The 22,126-nt window shown below is 43.4% G+C and overlaps 1 protein-coding gene across 1 annotated transcript; it reads right to left on the reverse strand.

Annotated features, from left to right (window-relative positions):
• Positions 1-1,223: 1,223 nt before the first annotated feature.
• Hrh4 (histamine receptor H4) lies at positions 1,224-20,539 on the reverse strand. The gene is made up of 3 exons (XM_027404391.2): positions 20,347-20,539; positions 9,912-10,075; positions 1,224-2,175 (listed from the first exon to the last, which is right to left on the reverse strand). The coding sequence occupies exons 1-3, from the start codon at positions 20,537-20,539 to the stop codon at positions 1,357-1,359; spliced, it is 1,176 nt and encodes a 391-aa protein (XP_027260192.2). The 3' UTR covers positions 1,224-1,356.
• Between the last annotated feature and the right edge of the window lie 1,587 nt (positions 20,540-22,126).

Here is a 22,126-nt window from a genome sequence, read left to right on the forward strand (position 1 = left end):
GAAAATAGTAAACGAGAACAAAATACCCTAAAAATGATAAAATATGAATCATCAGTAAAGTTAATCTATACTTAGTGCACAGTAAAAAAAAAACAGACTGAGCCCTGACATGCAAAACACTGGGCAGACTAATTAGTGGCATTAATAAATACAGCAATGTTTTACTAATAATTACTGACATCTTAAGGCTAGAAGTATGTCTCAGCAGACTGGAGTATTGCTCTTTTGGAGGATCCAGGTTTGGTTACCAGCAACCACATGGTGACTCATGATCGTCTGTGACTGCAGCTCCAGGGGGTCCCACTCGTGGCCTCTACTAGGCATACATGTTGCACAGACATACATGCTGGCAAAATAGCCATACACATTTTTTAAAATGTGTACATAATCATCTGCTGGTTGAGTGAATGTCACAGCCAGGGCGTGAATGTCATAGCCAGTGTAATCTGACCATATTGTTCTTTCACCCACTCAACCTTCCTCTCGTCCATATATTCCCACCAAGATAAGTTTTAGGATATATGGTACTTGGGAAAGGAGGGCAGGAAAAAAAATAGGACAAGGTGACCTTTCAAACATGGGTGACTGCTCTGTCCTATAGTTGACAGTTTTTCTACCATGTTATGATGCCTTCCTATTGGGATCATGAAAGTAAAGTCTAGAAATACCCATGGACTAACCCGGGATCTCCCCAACCCTGCTTTTGCCAACTCCAGCCTGAATTCACCTACCCCACAGACCAGAGATCCAACCACTTGCACAGGCCTGCTTGCCTAATGATTCTTTAAGAAATGGTGCTTCAAACTAAACACATTTGTGCAACTAGAAAATGGAAAGCAGACACTGGGGGCTGGAGCAGTGGCTCAGCAAGTAAGAGCTCAAACTACTCTTGCACAGGACCAGTTTGGTCACCAGCACCTGTGTCTTGTGGCTCAGAAGTGCCTGTAACTCCAGCTTCAGGTGGTCTGGCACCCTCTTCTGGCCTCTGAAGGCACCTGCACACACACACACACACACACACACACACACACACACACACACACACACACACACACTGACACTACTGAAGGAAACACTGAACACCGAAAGAATACAGGCGTTTCAGAGTGTTATATCAAGGGATGAGGCCGGGAGGAAGTGAGGACTAAGGGAAGCATCAGTATTTTCACAGCTGTGAATTTGTCACATTCACTACACTGCTGTTGACTAAAGTAGTGTTCCCATTGACAGTTTTTATTAAAGTTTTCAAACATTATATTTTGTGCATTGTTTGTTAGAAAATATAGAGCAAGATGGAAGCTCAAATCCATCCAGATGACATAGAGACTAAAACTGACAGAAGTGATGCTTTTGTCCTCAAGAAGATACGGACTGGTTCTGTGATAGTGTGGGTTGCTTTTTCACACAAAATATTTTCCAGAAAGCTTTCTGGAAACGTTTGTGGCATAAGGGGTACAAAAAGGGATTAACAAAAGAATTGAACCACTGTAGCCAAAAGGCAATGTTGTACCAAACTGATTTGGGGCGCTTCCCCTTGGGATAAGTTGAAAGAACAATTGTAAACAGACAATATGGAGCCCAGCATATGCCAAAAGCAGTCAGGAGGATGGCCAGTGACCGGGCCAATTTTCTGCCTCTGAGCAGCTCCATGTGCTCCCTTTGGTGAAGAGCTAAGGTTTCAGAACGGGAGAAGGAACCCACTTTGAAGGCAGTGATACTGCTATTCATGTGAGTTCTTAAGGACACCAGAAGACTGCTCTTTCTTTGAGGACTTTCTGAATGAAAGGATGTGGCTGCTTCCTTCGATGTAGGAAGAGATGTCCTGGAAGCCACCCCAGCTCTGGGTAAATGTCCAGAGTCACTAGAGGAGGTGGAGATGAAGGCTGCACAGGAGGGGCACCTACTGAGGCTCCCACGCTTCCACAGGCTCCAGTAAATTTTCACATTGAAATAGGCCACTGAAATGATGGGCACCAGAAATTCCAAGAATGATGTGATGGCGAGAATGTACCACTCTGTAACAAAGCCAGGCTCACATTCCTTGATGCTAGTATTGTTCTTCCAGGAGTCCGAAGCCAGAATCATTGGGCCATTTACCAAGAAAGCCAGTATCCAAACAACCACCATCTGAGCAACAATCTTCACAATACTGGTGTGCTGAGCCCTATAAGACACCTACAAGAAACCAGACAAATTAGTTTGTGGTTAATGGGAACACATGGAGCACCACACAGGCATTCACAAGTTCCAAGGATGTGCAAGAGACAGCATGGATTAACATGGTGTTACGGCTTTTGCTCAGACGAGAGGTTGGTGGCAACAGAACCTTAGCCAAGATGAAAGCTTTCTCAATAAATTTCCAGAAAAACCGAAAACCATAAAGTGAAGCCCTGAACACCAGAGCAAGGCCAAGGACACTATCTAAGATAAGAAAGCACTTTTCTCAAAGCCTGGTATGGTGGCAGGAATTTATAGTCCTAGCACATGGGCAATGGGGGCAGGAGGATCCCTGAGGCCTCCTGCCAGGCAGGCTAGCCTAATTGGTGAGCTCCAGGACAAAGGAAGACTCCGGTCTCGAAAGAAGTGGATGGCAATTTTAAGGATGATAGCTGAGATTGTCTTCTAGCTTTTACATATACTTGCATGCACACTTGCACACACATGGCACCTGCTCAACCTGAACACATGCATATACATACATGGAAAAGGTGGATGGTACTTCCGGTCACCACTTGCTTGCATACACAAGTGCATGTGCACATTTATACACATGAAGAAAGAAAGAGAGGAAGAAAGAAAGAAAGAAAGAAAGAAAGAAAGAAAGAAAGAAAGAAAGAGGGGAGAAAAAAGGAGGGAAGGAATTTTTTTCTTACTCTAACAGTTGCTGAAACCTAATACCCCACCACAGTTCTCCAGCTGCAGCCAGCTGCAGCCTAGAACGTGACAGGTGTTCTCTTCAGTGAAACAAAGCAGTCAATGTCAGAATGCATCTGAGTGGACATATTGTGGGATGGTGTTTCATCAATGAAAGCAATGTATCTTTGGGAATTAATATCAATAAACATTTGTAGAGAAGTGTGTGTGGAATATTTTATAGCAAAACCCATTCTTCACCATGGTCACAGTTTTTAAAAGTTTGAAGGTCATGACCTATCTGATACTCAGGAAGAATGTAAATGCATTCTGTCTTTCACACAGGAACTACAGGGTTAGGGTAACAACAGAAATAACTCTTGCACTACTCCCAAGAGACTGTGCAAAAACAGAAAGGCACATGGCTATGCTGGAGAGATGCTATGTGTTTCTGAACATTCCCAGGGCACTTTTGTCTGTAGATGTTTCCGTCATAGTCAAAACTGACAACAGTCCATGTTGAGAGGCATGACTACAGCAATGTCATTGTGTGTGTGTGTGTGTGTGTGTGTGTGTGTGTGTGTGTGTGTGTGTGTGTGTAGTTTTTCTGAGGGTGACAAGGTCAGGCTTCCACAAGAAAAGATGAAGTTGGGTTCTATGAGTGAGTGTTACACTCTGTAATCTTTGTGTCAAACCTGAAATCTTTAAAATGATCTTTGAAAATCTAAAGCCATTGCCGGGCGTTGTGGTGCACGCCTTTAATCCCAGCACTCGGGAGGCAGAGGCAGGTAGATCTCTGTGAGTTTGAGACCAGCCTGGTCTGCAAGAGCTAGTTCCAGGACAGCTTCCAAAGCCACAGAGAAACCCTGTCTCGAAAAACCAAAAAAAAAAAAAAAAAATTTAAAGCCATGTAAAGACCAATCATTCTGTATCAGTAATCAATATCTCAGCCAAGATACCAAATCCAGAGCCCTGCACATGCCAGGAAAGTGTTCAACTACTGAGTTGGATCCTGGTCATTTTCAAGGCAAGAACTCATTACTTAGCTCAGCCTGACCTTGACTTCATTGTCTAGCCCAGACCTCCCTTAAACTTGAGGTCCTCCTATTCTGTCTCCTGCCGTGCATGCCTGACACAGAACTGAGAAGGGCTTTTTGGTTTGCTTGGGTTTGGTTTTATATTTATTTACTTATTATGTGTATAGGTGTTCTGCCTGCATGGATGTGTACCATATGCATGTGTGGTAATCCCAAAGGTCAAAGAGGGCATCGGATCCCCAGGCACCAAAATTACATTATAGATGGTTGTAAGCCACAGTGTGGATACTGGGAACCAAACCAGGCTCCTCTGCAAGAGCAACAGTGCAGAAAGAGGGTTTTGATTGTTTTTATACTGTGGGTGTCAATCTCTCTGAAACTGTGAGATCTGCAAATCTCCTTTCAGCTCAAATGTTCTGGGCTTTCCCATGTCCTCCTCACTTACAGGCAAAGAAGAGCAAGCCATCCCCTCTCGTTCTCTATGGTTTTCTCTGTGAGTTTTCAAACCTCACTGTGTGTGGTTCACATTTTTGAAGAGAAACATGGTGGCCCCTTGACTTAATGCACATGCATGCCAATAGCTTTTAGTAAGAGGAAAATGGGGAATAACTTTTAAAGGGTTTTTTTGTTGTTGTTTTTTCAAGACAGGGTTTCTCTGTGGCTTTGGAGGCTGTCCTGGAACTAGCTCTTGTAGACCAGGCTGGTCTCGAACTCACAGAAATCTGCCTGCCTCTGCCTCCCGAGTGCTGGGATTAAAGGCATGCGCCACCAACGCCTGGCCACTTAAAGGTTAAAAAAAAAAAACTGTAAAGGAATGTGACCCTCCACCATCAAACTGCTGCATTTCTGGGAGTAAGCACAGAAGTAAGCTAGCCAAAATGATACTTACCACAAGCTTCCAGGCACAGCCCGGTCTTTTACCTTCTCCTTCTCGTGACACTAATTAATACATCTCTTGCACTAAGTCTAATGGTTATGAAGATGGGAACAATACCCAGATGGTCATAAAACTGCATTTAGTTTTTGAATTGCTCTGTTCAGCCCTTGTAATGGTATAAGGCAATATGCTAGAGATGCCCTCTCTCGTTCATTATGCATAAGGTCGATTGAGATAATGGACATCCAAGGGACTTGAGAAGAGGATGCCAATCGTGAAGTCTCTTCATCTCTGGGGAGCATGCTTGACAGATGACAGTTCAAGCATTGCTGGAACCCAGACCCAGCTGATTGGAGTGGCCTCTCTGAAATCAATCTCATCATCTACAAAACATTTCATTATTCAGGATATTGCTCCCCGCCCTGCCTCCTTCCCTACCCCAGCTAAAGAACCAAACATTCTGTCAGGCATGTTCCATTTGGGAGACCTGGAGGCCCACTGGGACTTTTTGGTATTAGTAATGAGAAGAGTTCCCATGTTCAACTGCATTGAGTCCCCAAATTAGTTGTATTCCATCCTATCCACAAGTACCTGTGAATGTGACCTTGTTTGGAAATATGGTGTTGACTGATGGAATTAAGTTAAGATGACATCATATTGGACTTTGGGTCACCTTAATTCAATAATGATTGCTGTCCTTATAAGAAGAGGAAAAATAAATGACACATGCCACATTCCCTTCTGATTTCTACCTTTGAACAATTAGCTATTGAGGTCCGTATGGCCCCTGAGCAGCCTGCCACCATTTATTCATCCTCATGTGGAGATTTTTGTCATGCAGCTCACATTGTGCTCTTAGGGAACCTTCCTTTTCCTAGTTTACAGCCTTCACTCAAGGCCACATGATAACAGAGAAATAGTAAAGAGTCTCCAAGCCCAGGATAGCCCACATCAAAAGACAAGAGAAAGGCATGGAAGGTCTTCCTAGAGCCTTCAGAGAGAGGACAGCCCCATGGCAGCCACCCTGGTGTCAAACTTGTAGCCTCCAGAGCAAGGAGAGAGTAATTCCTGCTGTTTTTAGCAACACAGACTGGGCTCTTCACTAATGAGGCCTCCAATGCTATTCTTCATGGTCTAGATTTCATTGTCAAGTTTCTTTCTTCACTGTAGGTAAAGGAACAATCTTCTTGCCCTAGCTTTGTCCTACACTTTAATCCTACTCGCTCCAGCTGTAGTCTATCTCCACTGCTCATCATCTTCATCCAATGCTGGTCCAACCACACAGGACCTAGCTCTTCTGGAAGATACCTCCAGATAACATTGTGGCCATCTGCATTGAAGTTTCATTTTCAAAATTATGGTCTTCCAAATTTCTACTTCCCAGGTCCAGTTCCCTGTTTCCTGGCACCATGTCCTCTACTTAACAGCTACAAGGAAAACTGACTTTCCTACTAACACTGTCTGAGAGTGCTCAGGAGTCTTGTATTTATCCCAACAAAGTACAAGTGCCCTCTTAGCTTCCCTGCCATTGTTCACACAGCTTCACATGTGGGGTCTGTCTTGCACTCAACTCTGTGTTCCTAGGAACAGAGGTCTAGTCCCCTATGTCTTAGGAAATTGGCAGCCTTCACTGCCAGAGAATTCCTTAGACCAAAGTCATAATGAACACACACACACACACACACACACACACACACACACACACACACACACACACACTTCCTCTCTGGGTATCTTTAATCATCTCTTTGTAAGCCCATTTTCTAACTAGATAATGTGCTGTTCCTTTTTTGTGTCCACCGACTTGAGAAAAGGCTCAAAATGTTGGACAACCAATGGAGAAAATCCAAGGAGCCTCCAGAGAAGATTTAAGGGGGTGGGCTGCAAACATGATTCGGGAGTTAAGTGCACTTGTGCCTTTCAGAGGATCCAGGCTCCGCTTATAGATTCCACCTTAGGGCTTCTCACACCCACCTGTAGCTCTAGCTCCAGAAGGATATGAAGCCCTCTGCTGGCCGCCTTAGGCAAGTGCACTCATAAGCATATACCACACAAGATGCATAGACACATAGTTAAAAAATTTTTTAAAGATTTATGAAAATTTTTAAAAGTAACCTTGAGCTGGGCATTTGTGGCTCACACCTTTAATCCTAGCACTCAGGAGGCAGAGGCAGATGGATCTCTGTGAGTTCAAGGCCAGCCTGGCTGGCCTACAGAGTGAGTTCCAGGACAACCTCCAAAGCAATACAGAGAAACCCTGTCTTGAAACCCGCCACCCAAAAAAGTCACCTTGAAAATTTTAAAATACAAATGAGAAATGTTCTGATTTAATGTTACTTTTAAACACATGACTATGCCTAAAGCAAGAAATGTGCTTTTTCCAAAATAACCAAATACACAGAAGTATTTATCGAATAGTGGTTGTCTGCATGTTGTGTGAAGTCCTCTAATTGTGCCTATTCTACTTTTTTCTTTAGTCTTTTCTATTCTTTCCCATTCTATGTTGTTTTAATAAATAAAAAAAGAAAAAACAAAAAACAAAAACCAACTGGGTACAGTCCAACAGACTTCATGACTCGATCCTAGGACAAGTCCAGCCTTGGAGAACTGAAATAATTTGTATCTGCATCATTAACCCAAACATCCCTACTTTCTCTGTGGTTCACCCATACAGACTGCAGTGCATTGACAGGGATGAAGACCACCCCTGGCCAACCTGATCTCCAGAGCGAGTGCCACGGTAGGCTCCACAGCTACACAGAGCAACCCTGTCTCAAGAAAAAAAAAAAAGAGGGCACTTGTACTCCCACCACTGGCAACCAGCAGAGTCAGCTGACGGTCCTGTCCCATCCATTTTACTCATTTTCTTGGCCAAATTGTAGCTCAGCTAGAGACCACATTTCCCAGCTACTTTTGCAGCAAGGTAGCATTATGGGACCAAGTCCCACTAACAAAATATGAGTAGAAATGACAGTGAATCCATACCAATTGTTTAAAAGAAAATTCCATTCCTGTGGGCTTCTATGCTTTTCTATAATAGAAACCAGAGTACCAACAGCCAGATTTTTATCAGGCAGATGGTAAAGGCCTAGAACAAGGTCATCACATTATTGTCCATGAAACATATCTGGCCCACCACTTGTTTCTATAAATAAAGTTTTATCAACAACCAGCCAGTACACTGCCCTCCACACATACTCCATAAGTCATCTAGGGCTATTCTGTGCTACAGCAGAGTTGAGAATACCATAGGCACTACAAAAGTGAAAATGTTTACTATTGGGCCCTGGATTATAAATGTTTGCTGCTCCCTGACCTATAGTGGGCAGGGTCACCCTGTTAATATGGGGGCTAGGAGGTCTCAGGGTGACCTCCTGGAATGGGACTTTCTATCTTTTTCAGACTATTCTGTGAGAGTAAAAGAATTTTGTCTATTAAAATACTGATTGAGAGGGGGCTGGAGAGATGGCTCAGAGGTTAAGAGCACTGACTGTTCTTCCAGAGGCCTGAGTTCAATTTCCAGCAACCACATGGTGGCTCATAACCATCTATAATGAGATCTGGTGTCCTCTTCCGGCCTGCAGGCAGACATGCAGGAAGAACATTGTGTACAAAATAAATAATAAAATCTAAAAAATAAATCCATAAAAAAATACTAATTGAGAGGGTGGAGAGATGGCTCAGAGGTTAAGAGCACTGGCTGCTTTTCCAGGGGTCCTGAGTTCAAGTCCCAGCAATACATGATGTATGGTGGCTCACAACCATCTATAATGAGATCTGGTGCCCTCTTCTTTAAATAAAATAAAACACTGCTTGAGCAGCGGTATTTTAGAATCTCTTTGTTCCAACAGTTTGTCTTTTATTTAATCTAAATTTCTTGCCATGTTGTGTCCTCCCAGGCAGGAGCTTCCAAGTCCTCTCAACCAGCACAACATTTGGTCAACAGTTCATAACCCATGTATCTCTGGCTCTGCCTCCATCTAAATCACTACCATTCCCCAAATACTTATGTATCTTATCATTTAGCAAAGTGGACCATAAATAGTCCCCCAAAGCTTTGCAATCCTAAGATCCAGGAGTAAATAAAATCAAAGTTTGCAATTAAGGGCAGGGGAGCTTGCTCAGTGGGGCAAGCATTTGTCAGGCTAGCATGAGGACCCAAGTTTAATCCTCAGAACCCACGTGGAGCAAGACTTCAGTAGTACATCTGGAACATCAGCACTCCCAAGGAGAGATAGAAGTCAGGCATGGAAGAAAGCCCACAAGTGCACAGACAGGCTAGCCTGTCATACACAATGGAAAAACAACATAGCAACCTTGTCTCAAACAAGGTGAAAGGTAAGACCAACAGCTGAGGTTGTCCTCTGACCTCTGCCATACATACACACAGAGAGAGAAAGAGAGAAAGAGACAGAAACAGAGAGACAGATTTTTATTTATTCTTTTCTCATACATTATACCCCACCCAGTTTCTCCTCTCTCTACTCCTCCCAGTTCCACCCCCACCTCCCTCCTAGATCCACTCCTCCTCTATTGTTTCTAAGACCACAAATCACGGCCCCACACTTTTGTGGCTCCTTTCTACCCAGGCCCTATTTTCCCCTTCCTTCTGTTGCTGGGAGACTTATCTTGCTTAAGAATTGCTTCTACCTCATCCATGAGGCTGCTCCACATTTTGGCTAAGTTCAGCTTTCTTGTCACACATCCTAAACTGGCATGCTGTATTATCTGTCTTGTGCTCAAACTGATTTTCTCACCTATTCACTCTGGGATTCTTTATAGTTGCCCACCAAGTTCTATCTTGAGGAAAAATTGGGGTCTCAACTTGGCTGTGGGTATGAACCTAGAGACAACCAAAGAACTGAAGACTCAGGCTGGTATAGCTCTCACAGTTAATCATGTATTTTCTTTGCTCCCTCCCCTCCTATTTCAGACACCCACAGGAAGAGTGAGTCAGCTCACACAAAATAAAAGCCACTGGGGACTTTAGGCCAGTTATCAAAAGGATGAAGAGCTTCAAATTTATACAAATCCCTTGGATTCATCCCCAATATGCCCAGTACAGGAATATATGCATGGCCTAGGGACCCAGAATTTACAACTACATAATCCTCTAAGGAAAATGAGTTAACTTTATGACTTACAGCGTTTGAAACTGACTGGTATCGATCGTAGCTAATGAGGACAATATTGTAGACAGATGCTGTACACAAAAGATAGTCAGTAATAAGCCAAAACATGCAGATTTCACTTCCAAAATTCCAGTTAAACAACGTGTGAGGGATGTACAGAGGGATGGAGATCATACCTGCACAGGGAGGAAATGAATTAAAAAATGATGTTTGACCAGCAAGATAGCTCAGTGACTAAAGACACTTGCCACAGAGCTTGACTAATCCCCCAAGCCCACATGACACAAGGAGAGACCTAACTCTGGAAAACTGTGCTCTAACCTACACATGCATAGCATGGCATGCACACACACACACACACACACACACACACACACACACACACACACACCACTAAATAAATATATAATCGACTTTTAATTTTTTTTAAAAAGTACACATCACTGATTAAAAAAAAGGTATATTCTCGTGAATATGCAACAGAATGACATGTCTGAACTCAGTGAAAATAGCTTAGTTATCACTAAAATTCAGATAACTTTCCTTCAAAGATGCACATGGAAAACCTTAGTCTTTGCCACGTAGAATGGGGAACCCTGTGGACTTTTGGGGAGTGGAGCTTAGTGCCAGGATTTAAGTCACTAGAGCAGCACTAGACAAAGGTGTAGGACAGAGGTCTGTCAGTTCTAGATGTAGAACTCACACACACACATGCTCCCATCCCTTGCCTTCAGACACCATCAGGAGCCAAGGCAATAGGTCACTCAACCTTGGATTTGAATTGTCAAGCTGTGATCTAACTTATTTCTTTCTGAGTTCATTGCCTCAGTTATTTTGTTGTAGTAATGCTGTGCCAACGAAGTTATATATATAGAAATTGTTAGTTTTTGCCAAACTGAGTAAGACAAGTACCCCCTATGCACTCTTTAAATGCTATTTTTAGAATAGTTGCCACAAATAACATACCTGTGAGGGCTCCTTATTACTTCCTAAGTAAAGTACATCTCCTAGCCATATTTTGAGCTGCATCAATCAAAATTAATCTGTCTGTTCTTTGTGCAGGTGAACCCTCCAGCAGCACAGGCTGTATTTTCCCACCCCTTCTGCTTTGCTAACATTGGTCTTCCTATAGTGTTTCCTCTTTTATGCCTTTATGGTGGAGATCAAATCTTAGGCCTCACACTAGGCACGCTCTCTCCTCCTCACCCCATCTTCTCTGCAGAACTGCATTTACTTCTGTCATTTTTCCTACAAATCAAAACATCCACTTCCTCTCACACCCTCTTGGAAGGTCTTGAGCCAAGGTAATCCCTTTGTCACTTACTCTCAGCAACTTTGCCATTGTTTTTAAAGGTTTTTTTGTGCAAATGAATTATACACAATAAAGGGTTTCATTATGATCATCATGCATGAAAATGTATTTTTAGTGTGTATCTCCCTCCATCCTTCCTCTTCCCAGTCAGTACATAACCCCCCTTTCATTTTGTGTGTGTCTGTGTGTGCACACACATATGGGTGCATGAATGTACAAGTGTACATTGAATGCACAAGGATGCAGGTCCACATGTGGAAGCCAGAAGACAATGTCAGAATATCTTTCTCACTTGTGTCTCCAACTTACGTTTTGAGATAGGATCTCTGATTGAAACTGGGGCTCACTGCGTAAGCAGACAGGCCTGTATCACCAACTGTCTTCCATTCCCATATACAGTTCAAATAACCTGCTGCTTTATGTTTCAGTTACGGGGGAATGTGGTTTTATGTGGGGGTTGCTTTATTGAGACAGGGTCTCACCATCTAGCCCAGGCTGCCCTCAAATTCACTGTGTAGCTTGGGCTCTTCTCGAAGCTTCTATCCTCCTGCCTTAGCCTTCCTCCAGGCCTGGGCCTGTGATTACAGGCATAAACTACCATTCTGGGGTCTGTGCTTTCAATGATCAGAAAGCTTCCCTGTGGTGACTTTTATATCATCAGGCAAGAAGGGTGAGGGCAGGAAGGGCAACTATGACAGAAAGTGGAGCCCCAAGTTTTCTTGAGATAAGGTACCTCAAACTGAGACATTCATATTGTGGTTCATCATTGTGGCTTTCGGTGGCTCCCAGGATGTATACTTTCCACCTGTACACTCATGTCTTCCACAGAAGTGAGTGATCACTAGACACAACTGACTTAAAGATTGAAGACAGATCTGAGATACTCTCTTTTCCATGTTCTTTCTGAATTCTATGAAAGAGGAAGGTTTCTAGAAGCTGTTAAGTAATAGCTGGCTTAGGGCACACTAAGTCTGTTTCTGGGGGAGGATTGTGTGCATGTGTGTGTGTGTGTATCTGAGTGTGTGTGTGTGTGTGTGTGTGTGTGTGTGTGTGTGTCTGTACCTGCTCCAGTGCACAGGTCATAAGACCACAGGGAGTCACTACTCTCAGGAGTCATCTACTTTATTTTTGAAGACAGTGTCTCTCACTGAATCTGGAGCTCCCTGATTTGGCTAAGCCAGGCAGGGGAGCAAACCTGTCTCACCTCCCGGCACTAACATGCTTATGTCACTATGCTCAGCTTCATAGATGGCTGCTGGGGATTGAACCCAGGTATCGTGCTTGTAGGGCAAGCACCAAAGACTGAGTCATCATACCAGACTTTAGTCCTTTGGTTTTGGTAAAGCCCTGCTGCATCCGTGTACGCCACGGTGTTTGGTACAGATGGCCTGTTCTCAGTTCCTCTCTCTATGGAACAAGGGTGATGCCTGTGGCTCATTCCAAAGAGTTTCAGAGAAGTGAGTCAGAAACATTTCTTAGGCAGGTCTGCTCCTTTGTGTTCCTGCCAAGGCTTCTCTGAAACTTTGCTCCTGGATAGTTTTCCTAAGTGAAAGCCAAAGCTCTCTATGGCTAGAACAGTGAGCTTTGCGTGTGAGATTAAAAGGAAGTGAGGAAAGTCAAATAAGCCAATTTTAAAAAGGTGCTGAAGGGAGAAGGGGAGAAGAAGGGAATCAGGAATGAGAATGAAGACAAGGGAATGAAGACAAGGAGCTGTGCAGCGCCTGTCTCTGCCACCTGCGCCTCACCTGCTGTTCCTCCAAGCGCTCACTCCACCTAGGGCTCATACACTACACGTCCTCCTCCTCACATCCTTTGAACTTGGCTCTGCTTGTTCAGGTGTCTTTCTCAGTGAGCCCTAGCCCCCCAGCTTTACACTGAGACCGCCCCTCACCCTTCCCCCCTCCCCCACTCTCATCCCGCTGTATTTTTCGGAACAGCAACTGTCACCTTTAAAATGCTGCATATTTTCACTTATTCATGGTGTGTATTACATCTCCTCAGTCTCGTGCCAGGTAGAGATAGAAGCGCCTGTCTTTTCACTCACTTTGAAATGTGTCATTGCTACAGGAGTGAACTGAGGGCAGTGGGGAGCTCAGTCTCCCTTAAAAGTGACACCAGTCTGGTGTTGCCCATCCTTCTGTCAGTGCTGGAAAGCTGCTACATCCTCTTAAGCAACAGCAAGCAATGAACAGCCTTGATGAAGACTGCAGAGCCATCTCCCAACAGGAAGATGTGAGGATGATGGAGAGAGTTCAGGGTGCTGAGGACTATATACGCATTACCCTCCTGGTTTTATATGCTTTAAGATTCTCAGAGAAGCTTTTTTCACCGACCGACCCAGGAACGAGGTGAGTGAGCCTCTGCCCTTACCCAACCCCCACCCAAACCATCACTCACCCCGATCCTCCCTCCCCCCATGCCTTGGTCTGCCTTAAGGAGATGATGGGGCAGACTTAGTAGACTTCCTAGGGGAGGCCTTACCCTCTCCAAGGAGCAGACTGGGGGCAGTGCACTGGGGGGGGGGGTGCAGGAAGAGAGAAGAGATGGGGAACTGGGATTGGAATGTAAAAAAAATTAATTAAAAAATCTGTGACTGCCAATAAGTTTATCAGAAGTATGTGGTGAATTACAACCAAGAAAATTGACTTAGCTTATAAATTCAGTTTCACTGAGAGTAATGAAATATTTTTAAATTATGTGTATGTGGGGTGCTAGAAGGGAGCTGTGCACTTGAGTGCAGTGCCCAGAGTCTGGAAGAGGCTGGAGCTAGAGTCACAGGCAGTTGAAACAAGCAACCTACCTTGGGAGCCTACCTTGGTCCTTTGTACGAGTGGTATGTGCTCCTAACCACTGAGCTCCCTCTCCAGCCTTGGGTACACTACTGCTCAATAAATACTGACACTGTGGAAAGAGAAACACATCTATATCTAGAACAAAGCACACTAACATCAGTAGTACGCAGCAGTGTGGAGGTCAAGGCAGGAGGATCACAAATTTGAGGCCAACCCTGGCTCCACTGGGCTCCACTGCAGAAGCCTTCTGAAAAAGAGGCAGTAAAATCAGGAACAAGACAAGGCTGTCCACTCTCTCCATATCTCTTCAATATTGTACTTGAAGTTCTGGCTATAGCAATAAGACAAGAAAAGGGGATCAAAGGAATACAAATTGGAAAGGATGAAGTCAAACTTTCACTATTTGCAGACAACATGATAGTCTATATTAGTGACCCGAAAAACTCTACCAGGGAACTCCTACGGCTGACAAACAACTTCAGCAAGGTAGCAGGATACAAAATTAACTCAAAAAAATCAGTAGGCCTGCTATGTACAGATGATAAATCCAATGAGAAAGAAATCAGGGAAACATCAGCTTTCACAATATCCACAAGCAACATAAAATATCTTGGGGTAACACTAACCAAAAAAGTGAAAGATCTGTACAATAAGAACTTTGAGACTTTAAAGAAAGAAATTAAAGAAGAAACCAGAAAATAGAAAGATCTCCCATGCTCTTGGATAGGTAGAATTAACATAGTGAAAATGGCAATCCTGCCAAAAGCAATCTACAGATTCAATGCAATCCCCGTCAAAATCCCTACACAGTTTTTCACAGACATTGAAAGAACAATACTCAACTTTATATGGAAAAATAAAAAACCCAGGATAGCCAAAACAACTCTTTACAATAAAGGATCTTCTGGAGGCATCACCATCCCTGACTTCAAGCTCTACTATAGAGCCATAGTTCTGAAAACAGCTTGGTATTGGCACAAAAATAGACTGATAGACCAATGGAATCGAATTGAAAACCCTGATATTGACCCATGCACCTACGAATACCTTATTTTTGACAAAGGTACTAAATCTATACAATGGAAAAAGGATAGCATCTTCAACAAATGGTGCTGGTACAATTGGATTCGGACATGCAGAAAATTGCAGATAGATCCATACTTGTCACCATGCACAAAACTTAAGTGCAAATGGATCAAAGATCTCAGCATAAATCCAGCCACACTGAATCTTCTAGAAGAGAAAGTGGGAATTACCCTTGAACAAATTGGCACAGGAGACCGCTTCCTGAACATTACGCCAGTAGCACAGACATTGAGGTCTGCAATTAATAAATGGGACCTCCTGAAACTGAGAAGCTTCTGCAAGGCAAAGGAAACAGTCAGTAGGACAAAACGACCACCCACAGAATGGGAAAAGATCTTCACCGATCCCACATCTGACAGAGGACTGATTTCCAAAATATATAAGGAGCTCAAGAAGCTAGCCAAAACACCAATAATACCAAACAATGAAATTAAAAAGTGGGGTGTAGAACTAAATAGAGAATTCTCAACAGAGGAATCTGAAATGGCTGAAACACACTTAAGAAAGTGCTCACAATCATTGGCCATCAGAGAAATGCAACTCCAAACAACTCTGAGACACCACTTCACACCTGTCAGAATTGCTAAAATATAAAATACCAATGACAATCTATGCTGCAGAGGATGTGGAGAAAAAGGAACGCTCCTCCATTGCTGCTGGGAGTGCAAACTTGTAAGACCACTCTGGAAATCAGTATGACGGTTGCTCAGAAAAATGGGAATCAGTCTACCTCAAGATCCAGCCATTCCTCTCTTGGGTATATACCCAAATAGTGCATGTTCATACAACAAGGACATATGTTCAACCATGTTCATAGCAGCATTGTTTGTAATAGCCAGAACCTGGAAGCAACCTAGATGCCCCTCAACTGAAGAATGGATTGAGAAAATGTGGTACATTTATACAATGGAGTACTACTCAGCAGAAAAAAAGCAATGGAATCTTGAAATTCGCAGGCAAATGGATGGAACTAGAAGAAACCATCCTGAGTGAGGTAACCCAGTCACAAAAAGACAAACATGGTATGTACTCACTGATATATGAATTTTAGACATAGAGCAAAGGATTACCAGCCTATAATCCTCTTCACCAAAGAAACTAGGAAACATGAAGGACTCTAAGGGATAAATGGTCCCCAGGAATGGAAGTGGCATGAACTCCTGAACTAATTGGGAGCATGAGGGTAGGGGGGAGGGAGCTGCTACAATAAGAGCAAGAGAAGAGGAGTAGAGGAGAGGAAATGGAGGGGCAGAAATATTGAGTTGGGGGAAGAATAGAGGAGAGAGAGCAGGATGAGAGATACCATATCAGAGGGAGCCACCATAGGTCCGAGAAGAGATCTGGAACCAGGGAGATCTCCAGAGACCCACAAGGATGACACGATATGACAATCCAGGCAATGGTGGAGAGGATAACCTAAAAGCCCTTCCCTAAAATGAGATTGATGACTTCTCTTTATGCCATCCTAGAGCCCTCATCCAGTGGCTGACGGAAGCAGAGACAGACATCCACAGATATACACTGAGCTGAAATCTGGAATTTAGTTGAAGAGAGGGAGGAATGAAGATCGATGGGGTCTGTACCAGGTTGGAGAAACCCACAGGAACAGTTGACCTGAACAAGGGAGAGCACATCGTTCCCCAGATGCTGTCGGGGAGGCCAGTACAAGACTGATCCAGACCTCTGAACATGGATGTCAATAAGGAGGCCTCTGCACTCCAGGGAGCCTCTGGTGGTGGATTAGTATTTTTCCCTGGTGCAAGAAGGGACTTTGAGAGCCCATCCCATGTGAAGGGTTACACTCTGGCCCTGGACACATGGGGAAGGGCCCAGGACCAGCACAGGAAGATTTGGTGGACTTTGCAGAGCCCCCGTTGAGGGCCCTACCCTGCCTGGGGAGTTGGAGGTGGATGGGGTGGGGGTAGGCTGGCGGTGAGGGAGGAGGGATGGGGGTGAGGGGAGGGAGAGGGAAAAGGGACTTACAAGCTTGTTCCCTAACTAGAACTAATAAATAAATAAATAAGTAAATAAATAAATAAATAAATAAATAAATAAATTTCTCAGAGAAGCTATATTTAGAGATGGACCTCTAAAGGAAAAACTAAGGGTAAATGATACCATAAAGTGGGGCCCTGATTGGTAGACTGGTGTCCACACAAAAGGAGACGTAACACAGAATTTGCCTCTCTTTGCACATACTCTATAGAGCAAGATGAAGAGAAAACAGAAGGAAGCAAGACTAGGAACCAAATTTGCTAGAACCGCAAGCTGAGACATCTCAGCCTCCAGGAGTGTATGAACACAAATTCCTGTTGTTTAAGCTTCCCAGCCTGTGGCATTTTGTTATAGTAGTTCAAGTAGATGTGTACAGAAGCCAAGAGAAAAATTCTGACCTAAACTGGTGTATAAAGGCATTTTAAAATAAAATCTCCCTATCCTAAAAAAATGTTTCAGGCTTTGTTGGCATCAACCACAGTTTGCCTCTGAAGAGACTGTCCTGACCAGCCAGCATATGGCTGATCAGGACATTAATGCCCACAGATGGGAACACTGGCTACACAGTACTAATTTAATAGGCATTTCCATCTATATTTATAGCTATAGCATACTAGTTACTGTTTTCATTATTGTGATCATATACTGGACAAGAAGGAACTGAAGGGTGGCTGGGTTAATTTTGTCTTACAGTTAAAGGGGTTCAGAGATCACAGGCAAATGGGACTATGAAGAAGCTTGAAGCATGGTGTCAGGAGTCAGGGGTCCACAAGAAGTGAGACTGGGATATCAAACCACAAGGCCTACCCCAATGACATGCTTCCTTCAGGAAGTCGTCTCCTCCTAAAGATCCTACAACTTTCCCAAATAGCACCACCAGCCAAGGACATGTTCACACACATGGGCGGCTGTGAGGGGCTGTTGACATTTAACCCACAAGAAACAGTATTTAGATGAGATGGTGCATGATGAGATAGCATCCAGGACGGCAGGCACACAATCTTTCTTCTCTATGTCTTTGCTTTTCAATAACAAATTCAGCCTATGCAGCTAGCTACTTGGCAAGAAGAGTGCACAGTGCCAGAAGGGCGACCACAATCCCAAATGCATCTGAAGATTTACCTGCTCCAACCATGAGGAATGACTGGCTTAGTAATTTTAGGGCTGGGGGACTGCAAGATGGTTCAGCAGGTAAAGGTACCTGCCACCAAGCCTAGACTCACATGCTGGGTAGAAGTAACTCCTGAATGCTTTCTTCTGGCCTCCAGGTGCCTGTCATGACATAGCATCCACCCACTCCAAAACCCACCCCCACCCCCACATTAAGCTAATAAATGCAAAATAAATGTATTATTAGTAGTGATAATAAGTAGCTGACTTACAGCTGCAGAAAACCTCTCCTTCAAGCATCCCTTCCAGGCTCAGAGCCAAAGCACACACTTCAGAGGATAGCAAAGGAGAGGGCATGGATAGAAAATTCAGATCTTATTACACAAAGCTCTCAGGGTCTGTTCCATTTATTGTCCCACAGTGAGTGCTGTGTTAAAGGAGACCTCCAGAAGAAGCTGTCCAGGGACAGAAAATGTGGAGGACAAGATTGGCAAATGAAGAGGGATCTTGGACGATGGCTCAAATTGGTAAAGCACTTTCCTTGCAAGCAGGCCATCTATCCTCTCCTAATTGGTGAATTGCAAGCTACTGCGAAACCTTGCCTCAAAGGAGGTGACAGTACTCCTGACGGTGACCCCTGAGGTTGTCTTCTGGCTCTCCCATGCACATATACACATCCACTTTCATGCATGCCCACACATAGGAGCTTGTACAAACACACACACGAGAGAGAGAGAGAGAGAGAGAGAGAGAGAGAGAGAGAGAGAGAGAGAGAGAGAGAGAGAGATCCACATATTGTTTTTGAGACAGAGTCTCACTATATAGCCCTGGCTGGCCTGGAATTTAGCTATCTGCCTGCCTCTGCCTCCCCAGAGCTGGGATTAAAGGTATAGGTAACCACACCCAGTCTGCATGCATACATTTTTAAAGAACAATAAAGAAGTCCTGTTGGCCTGCTCATGATTTCTCTCAGCAGAAACAAAGCATGCAGGCGGAGGTGACCACCAACTCTACTAAGTAACCACACCCATTTCTCATAGCAAGCCACATCTCCTGGCCCAAGCCCTTGTTAACTACCTTGGACCACACACAGAGACACACCCATTCTTATGTGGAACCATCTTGGTTTGAAAGTTCTCAGTCCCAGGCTCTCTCTACCTCACCACTCCCTACTGCACAGTCATAGGGGCCTCACTCTCACTGGGCCAAAGTGCATCATCCCTTTTCAATGCCACGTGTTACCTAAAGGTTATATAACTCTGCAAAGGAAGAAGACAGCGGTGTGTGTTTTAAGCAGACTACTGTCTGTGCCTGTACACACTTTACACAGTTGCAAATTTACCCATGTAAGGCAAGCACGGAGACCAGCATAAAAGCATCTTTAGCTGACATGTTATCAGGAGACAAAATTGAAGAGAGAGGAGGGAAGGTTTTTTATTTAAAACACACACACACATGCGAGCGCGCACACACACACACTGTACTGTAGTTATCCTGGGATGAGCATTGTGAAAAGAGGAGAGCACAACTTGCCAGCCCACCAGGCAAAGTATTGGACTCACAGAAAGTGATAACGATAGGGGAATGCAAATGATTTTTTAAAAAATGTTTTCTAAGAAAGAGGAATCTGATTTCTGTGAACCCTTGCAATCATTTGTTGCTATGGTACTTTGTTGTGTGTAGAGCTGCCGGTTGCTGGCTGGGTACGATTCTGTGCTACACAGTACACTGACTGTGCTGTCCCATAGCTCGTCCACTCCTGATCATGCTGGCTTCCAGCAGACATACGATTTCTGTTACTTCAACACTGGATACAAAGGAAACTTACTTAGAAAAGAACACTTGTAAGTCTAAACATATTAGAAAGCAGTTCTGAAGGCGTGCTAACCATAACACTAAAGTAATCCTAGAACTATTCTGAACTCATTTATTCTATAAAAGAATCAACTTTTCCAGATGAAACTTGCCCTATTACCCCTATGTACAGCCTTTCCTTTAAAGTGGCATGCACACCCTTTCCAGAGTTCTAACACTTTAACTTTTGTTCTTAGTCCCTTCTAATCCATACAATCTCTGAAGTAACAAGACTTTAAGGTTGTGTAAATAGATGATAGTTTGCAAAGATTATTTGAAATAAAAATACATAACTTACCCACAAAGAAGTCTGAAATAGCCAAATTAAGAAAAAAATAATTGCTTCGATGTCTAAGATCTTTGTCCACCACAAAGGCTAAAATGACCACAGCATTGCCTAGCATTATAGAAAAAGCAAGTAGGGACATTAAAAATGCCAAGGGAACTTTAGCAGTCAGTGGCAAGCTGCCAGTGCCGTTAGCATCCAACATCATGTCCAATGATGGTCAGTACAGCAAACACCTGTCCAGGCAGGTCTAACAAGCCTGATTCCCAGGCAGGTGCCTCCACATATATAGAGTCTCCCACTCAAACCAACATCTTCAAATCTAATGATGATTTCACACTACTTCCTGGTTATTGATAACCATCAACTTGCGACAGCAATTTCCTTTAACTGACACTGAAAAAGTGTTTCCACAAAACAACAAAATGTTTTGTCTTAAGCAATGCAATGGATCCATCCAGTTCATCCAATCCCCAGGGAAAGAACAATATTATATAGCATCTAAAAAAAAACATAATTTATACATCTTATGGGCCATAAACTTGGGTTGAGTGAGATTCTTTTTTTTAAAAAAAAAATAGACATCCAGCTAAAAATTCTCTTCTGGACATAAAAAGGTACCAGGGGTTAAATCGCATCACTGTCACTCTCTAAAACAACCCATAAGGGGAGGTGGGAGGTGGGGAGGCAAAGGAGGGCCCTCCCTGAGTGACAGGCATTAAGGAGATGCTTGCAGACATCTTCAGAGCTGCTCAGAGAAGGGTAATACTGTCAAAATCTAAAACATCTTCAGGGGGAAGGGCTGGAGCTGAGAGCTGAGAGGACCAGAGAGGAATATGGACTTCAGAAAAGCCCAGAAAAACACCAGGGCACTACAAATGATCCTCCATTTTAAGTGCTCACCTGGTACCGACCAGCAGTGTCTGGGGGGAACTTGTATAGGTAGCAGAAAGAACTATTAGAGAAGATCAGAAGCCATGGTACCCAGTGCTGACATAAGGCTGGCTATTGTGTCTGCCCCCTTGGCCAGATGAAAACATCCATCATTGCTGATGTATTGAGTAGTACACTCATAGAGGCCTAATTAACCCTGCACTATTTCTTGGGTTCTAAGCATCAACTCCTAAGATCAAAATCCTGTGAGAATCAAATCTTTTCAAATAAGTTCAATACAACTCTGAACATAGTTCAAGAACACATGAAGGTAGCTTATGCATATTATCCCAATTACTGGAGAGGCTGAGGCAGGAGGATTGATGTGAGGAGACCCTATATTAGGCTACGTTCTGAGTTCCAGGCTAACCTGTACTACAAAGTGGGAAGGTATCTCAAAAAGTAAAAGAAACGTGTATTTATAGACCACAAAATAATCCCAAACCAAAGAGGTTTACAACTAATATGAGGCATTTGAAGAAATAAGCTAAGAAGCCCATAATAAAGGAACAAATAAGTCCCCAAAACCACTGAACTTTGCATAGTTATTAGATTAAAGAAACAAGGACATCATAGCACTTATTATATCTGTGTTCTATTCTTGGAAGAACTATGTAAAACTATAAAGATGAATTTAAAGGTTCAGAAGAGAAAGCTAGAGTGCCTTAACTGGAAGAATTAATGGAATGTCAGATATCACAGAGGAAATTAGTAATTAAATGCACAGATTAAAGTTTTTATTGAAAATTAGGAGAATAGAACTAGGCTGCAGGGCAGCTTTTGTCTCAGAGAAGTCCCAGAGGAAAGAGAGGAAGAAGGGGGAAACATGCTTGAAAGATTAATGGCCAGAACTTCCAAA

Source organism: Cricetulus griseus, chromosome 2 (genome assembly GCF_003668045.3).
Source record: "Cricetulus griseus strain 17A/GY chromosome 2, alternate assembly CriGri-PICRH-1.0, whole genome shotgun sequence".
Classification (NCBI taxonomy): Eukaryota; Metazoa; Chordata; class Mammalia; order Rodentia; family Cricetidae; genus Cricetulus; species Cricetulus griseus.

Bases quoted from the DNA above. Each gene is read 5' to 3' on its own strand.
- Hrh4 (XM_027404391.2), bottom strand. From the start codon at position 20,539: ATGTTGGATGCTAACGGCACTGGCAGCTTGCCACTGACTGCTAAAGTT. The intron at 10,076-20,346 runs GTAAGTTATGTA...CTCCCTGTGCAG, and splicing joins TATTTCAGACTTCTTTGTGG to GTATGATCTCCATCCCTCTG. The intron at 2,176-9,911 runs GTAAGTCATAAA...GGTTTCTTGTAG, and splicing joins ACCAGTCAGTTTCAAACGCT to GTGTCTTATAGGGCTCAGCA.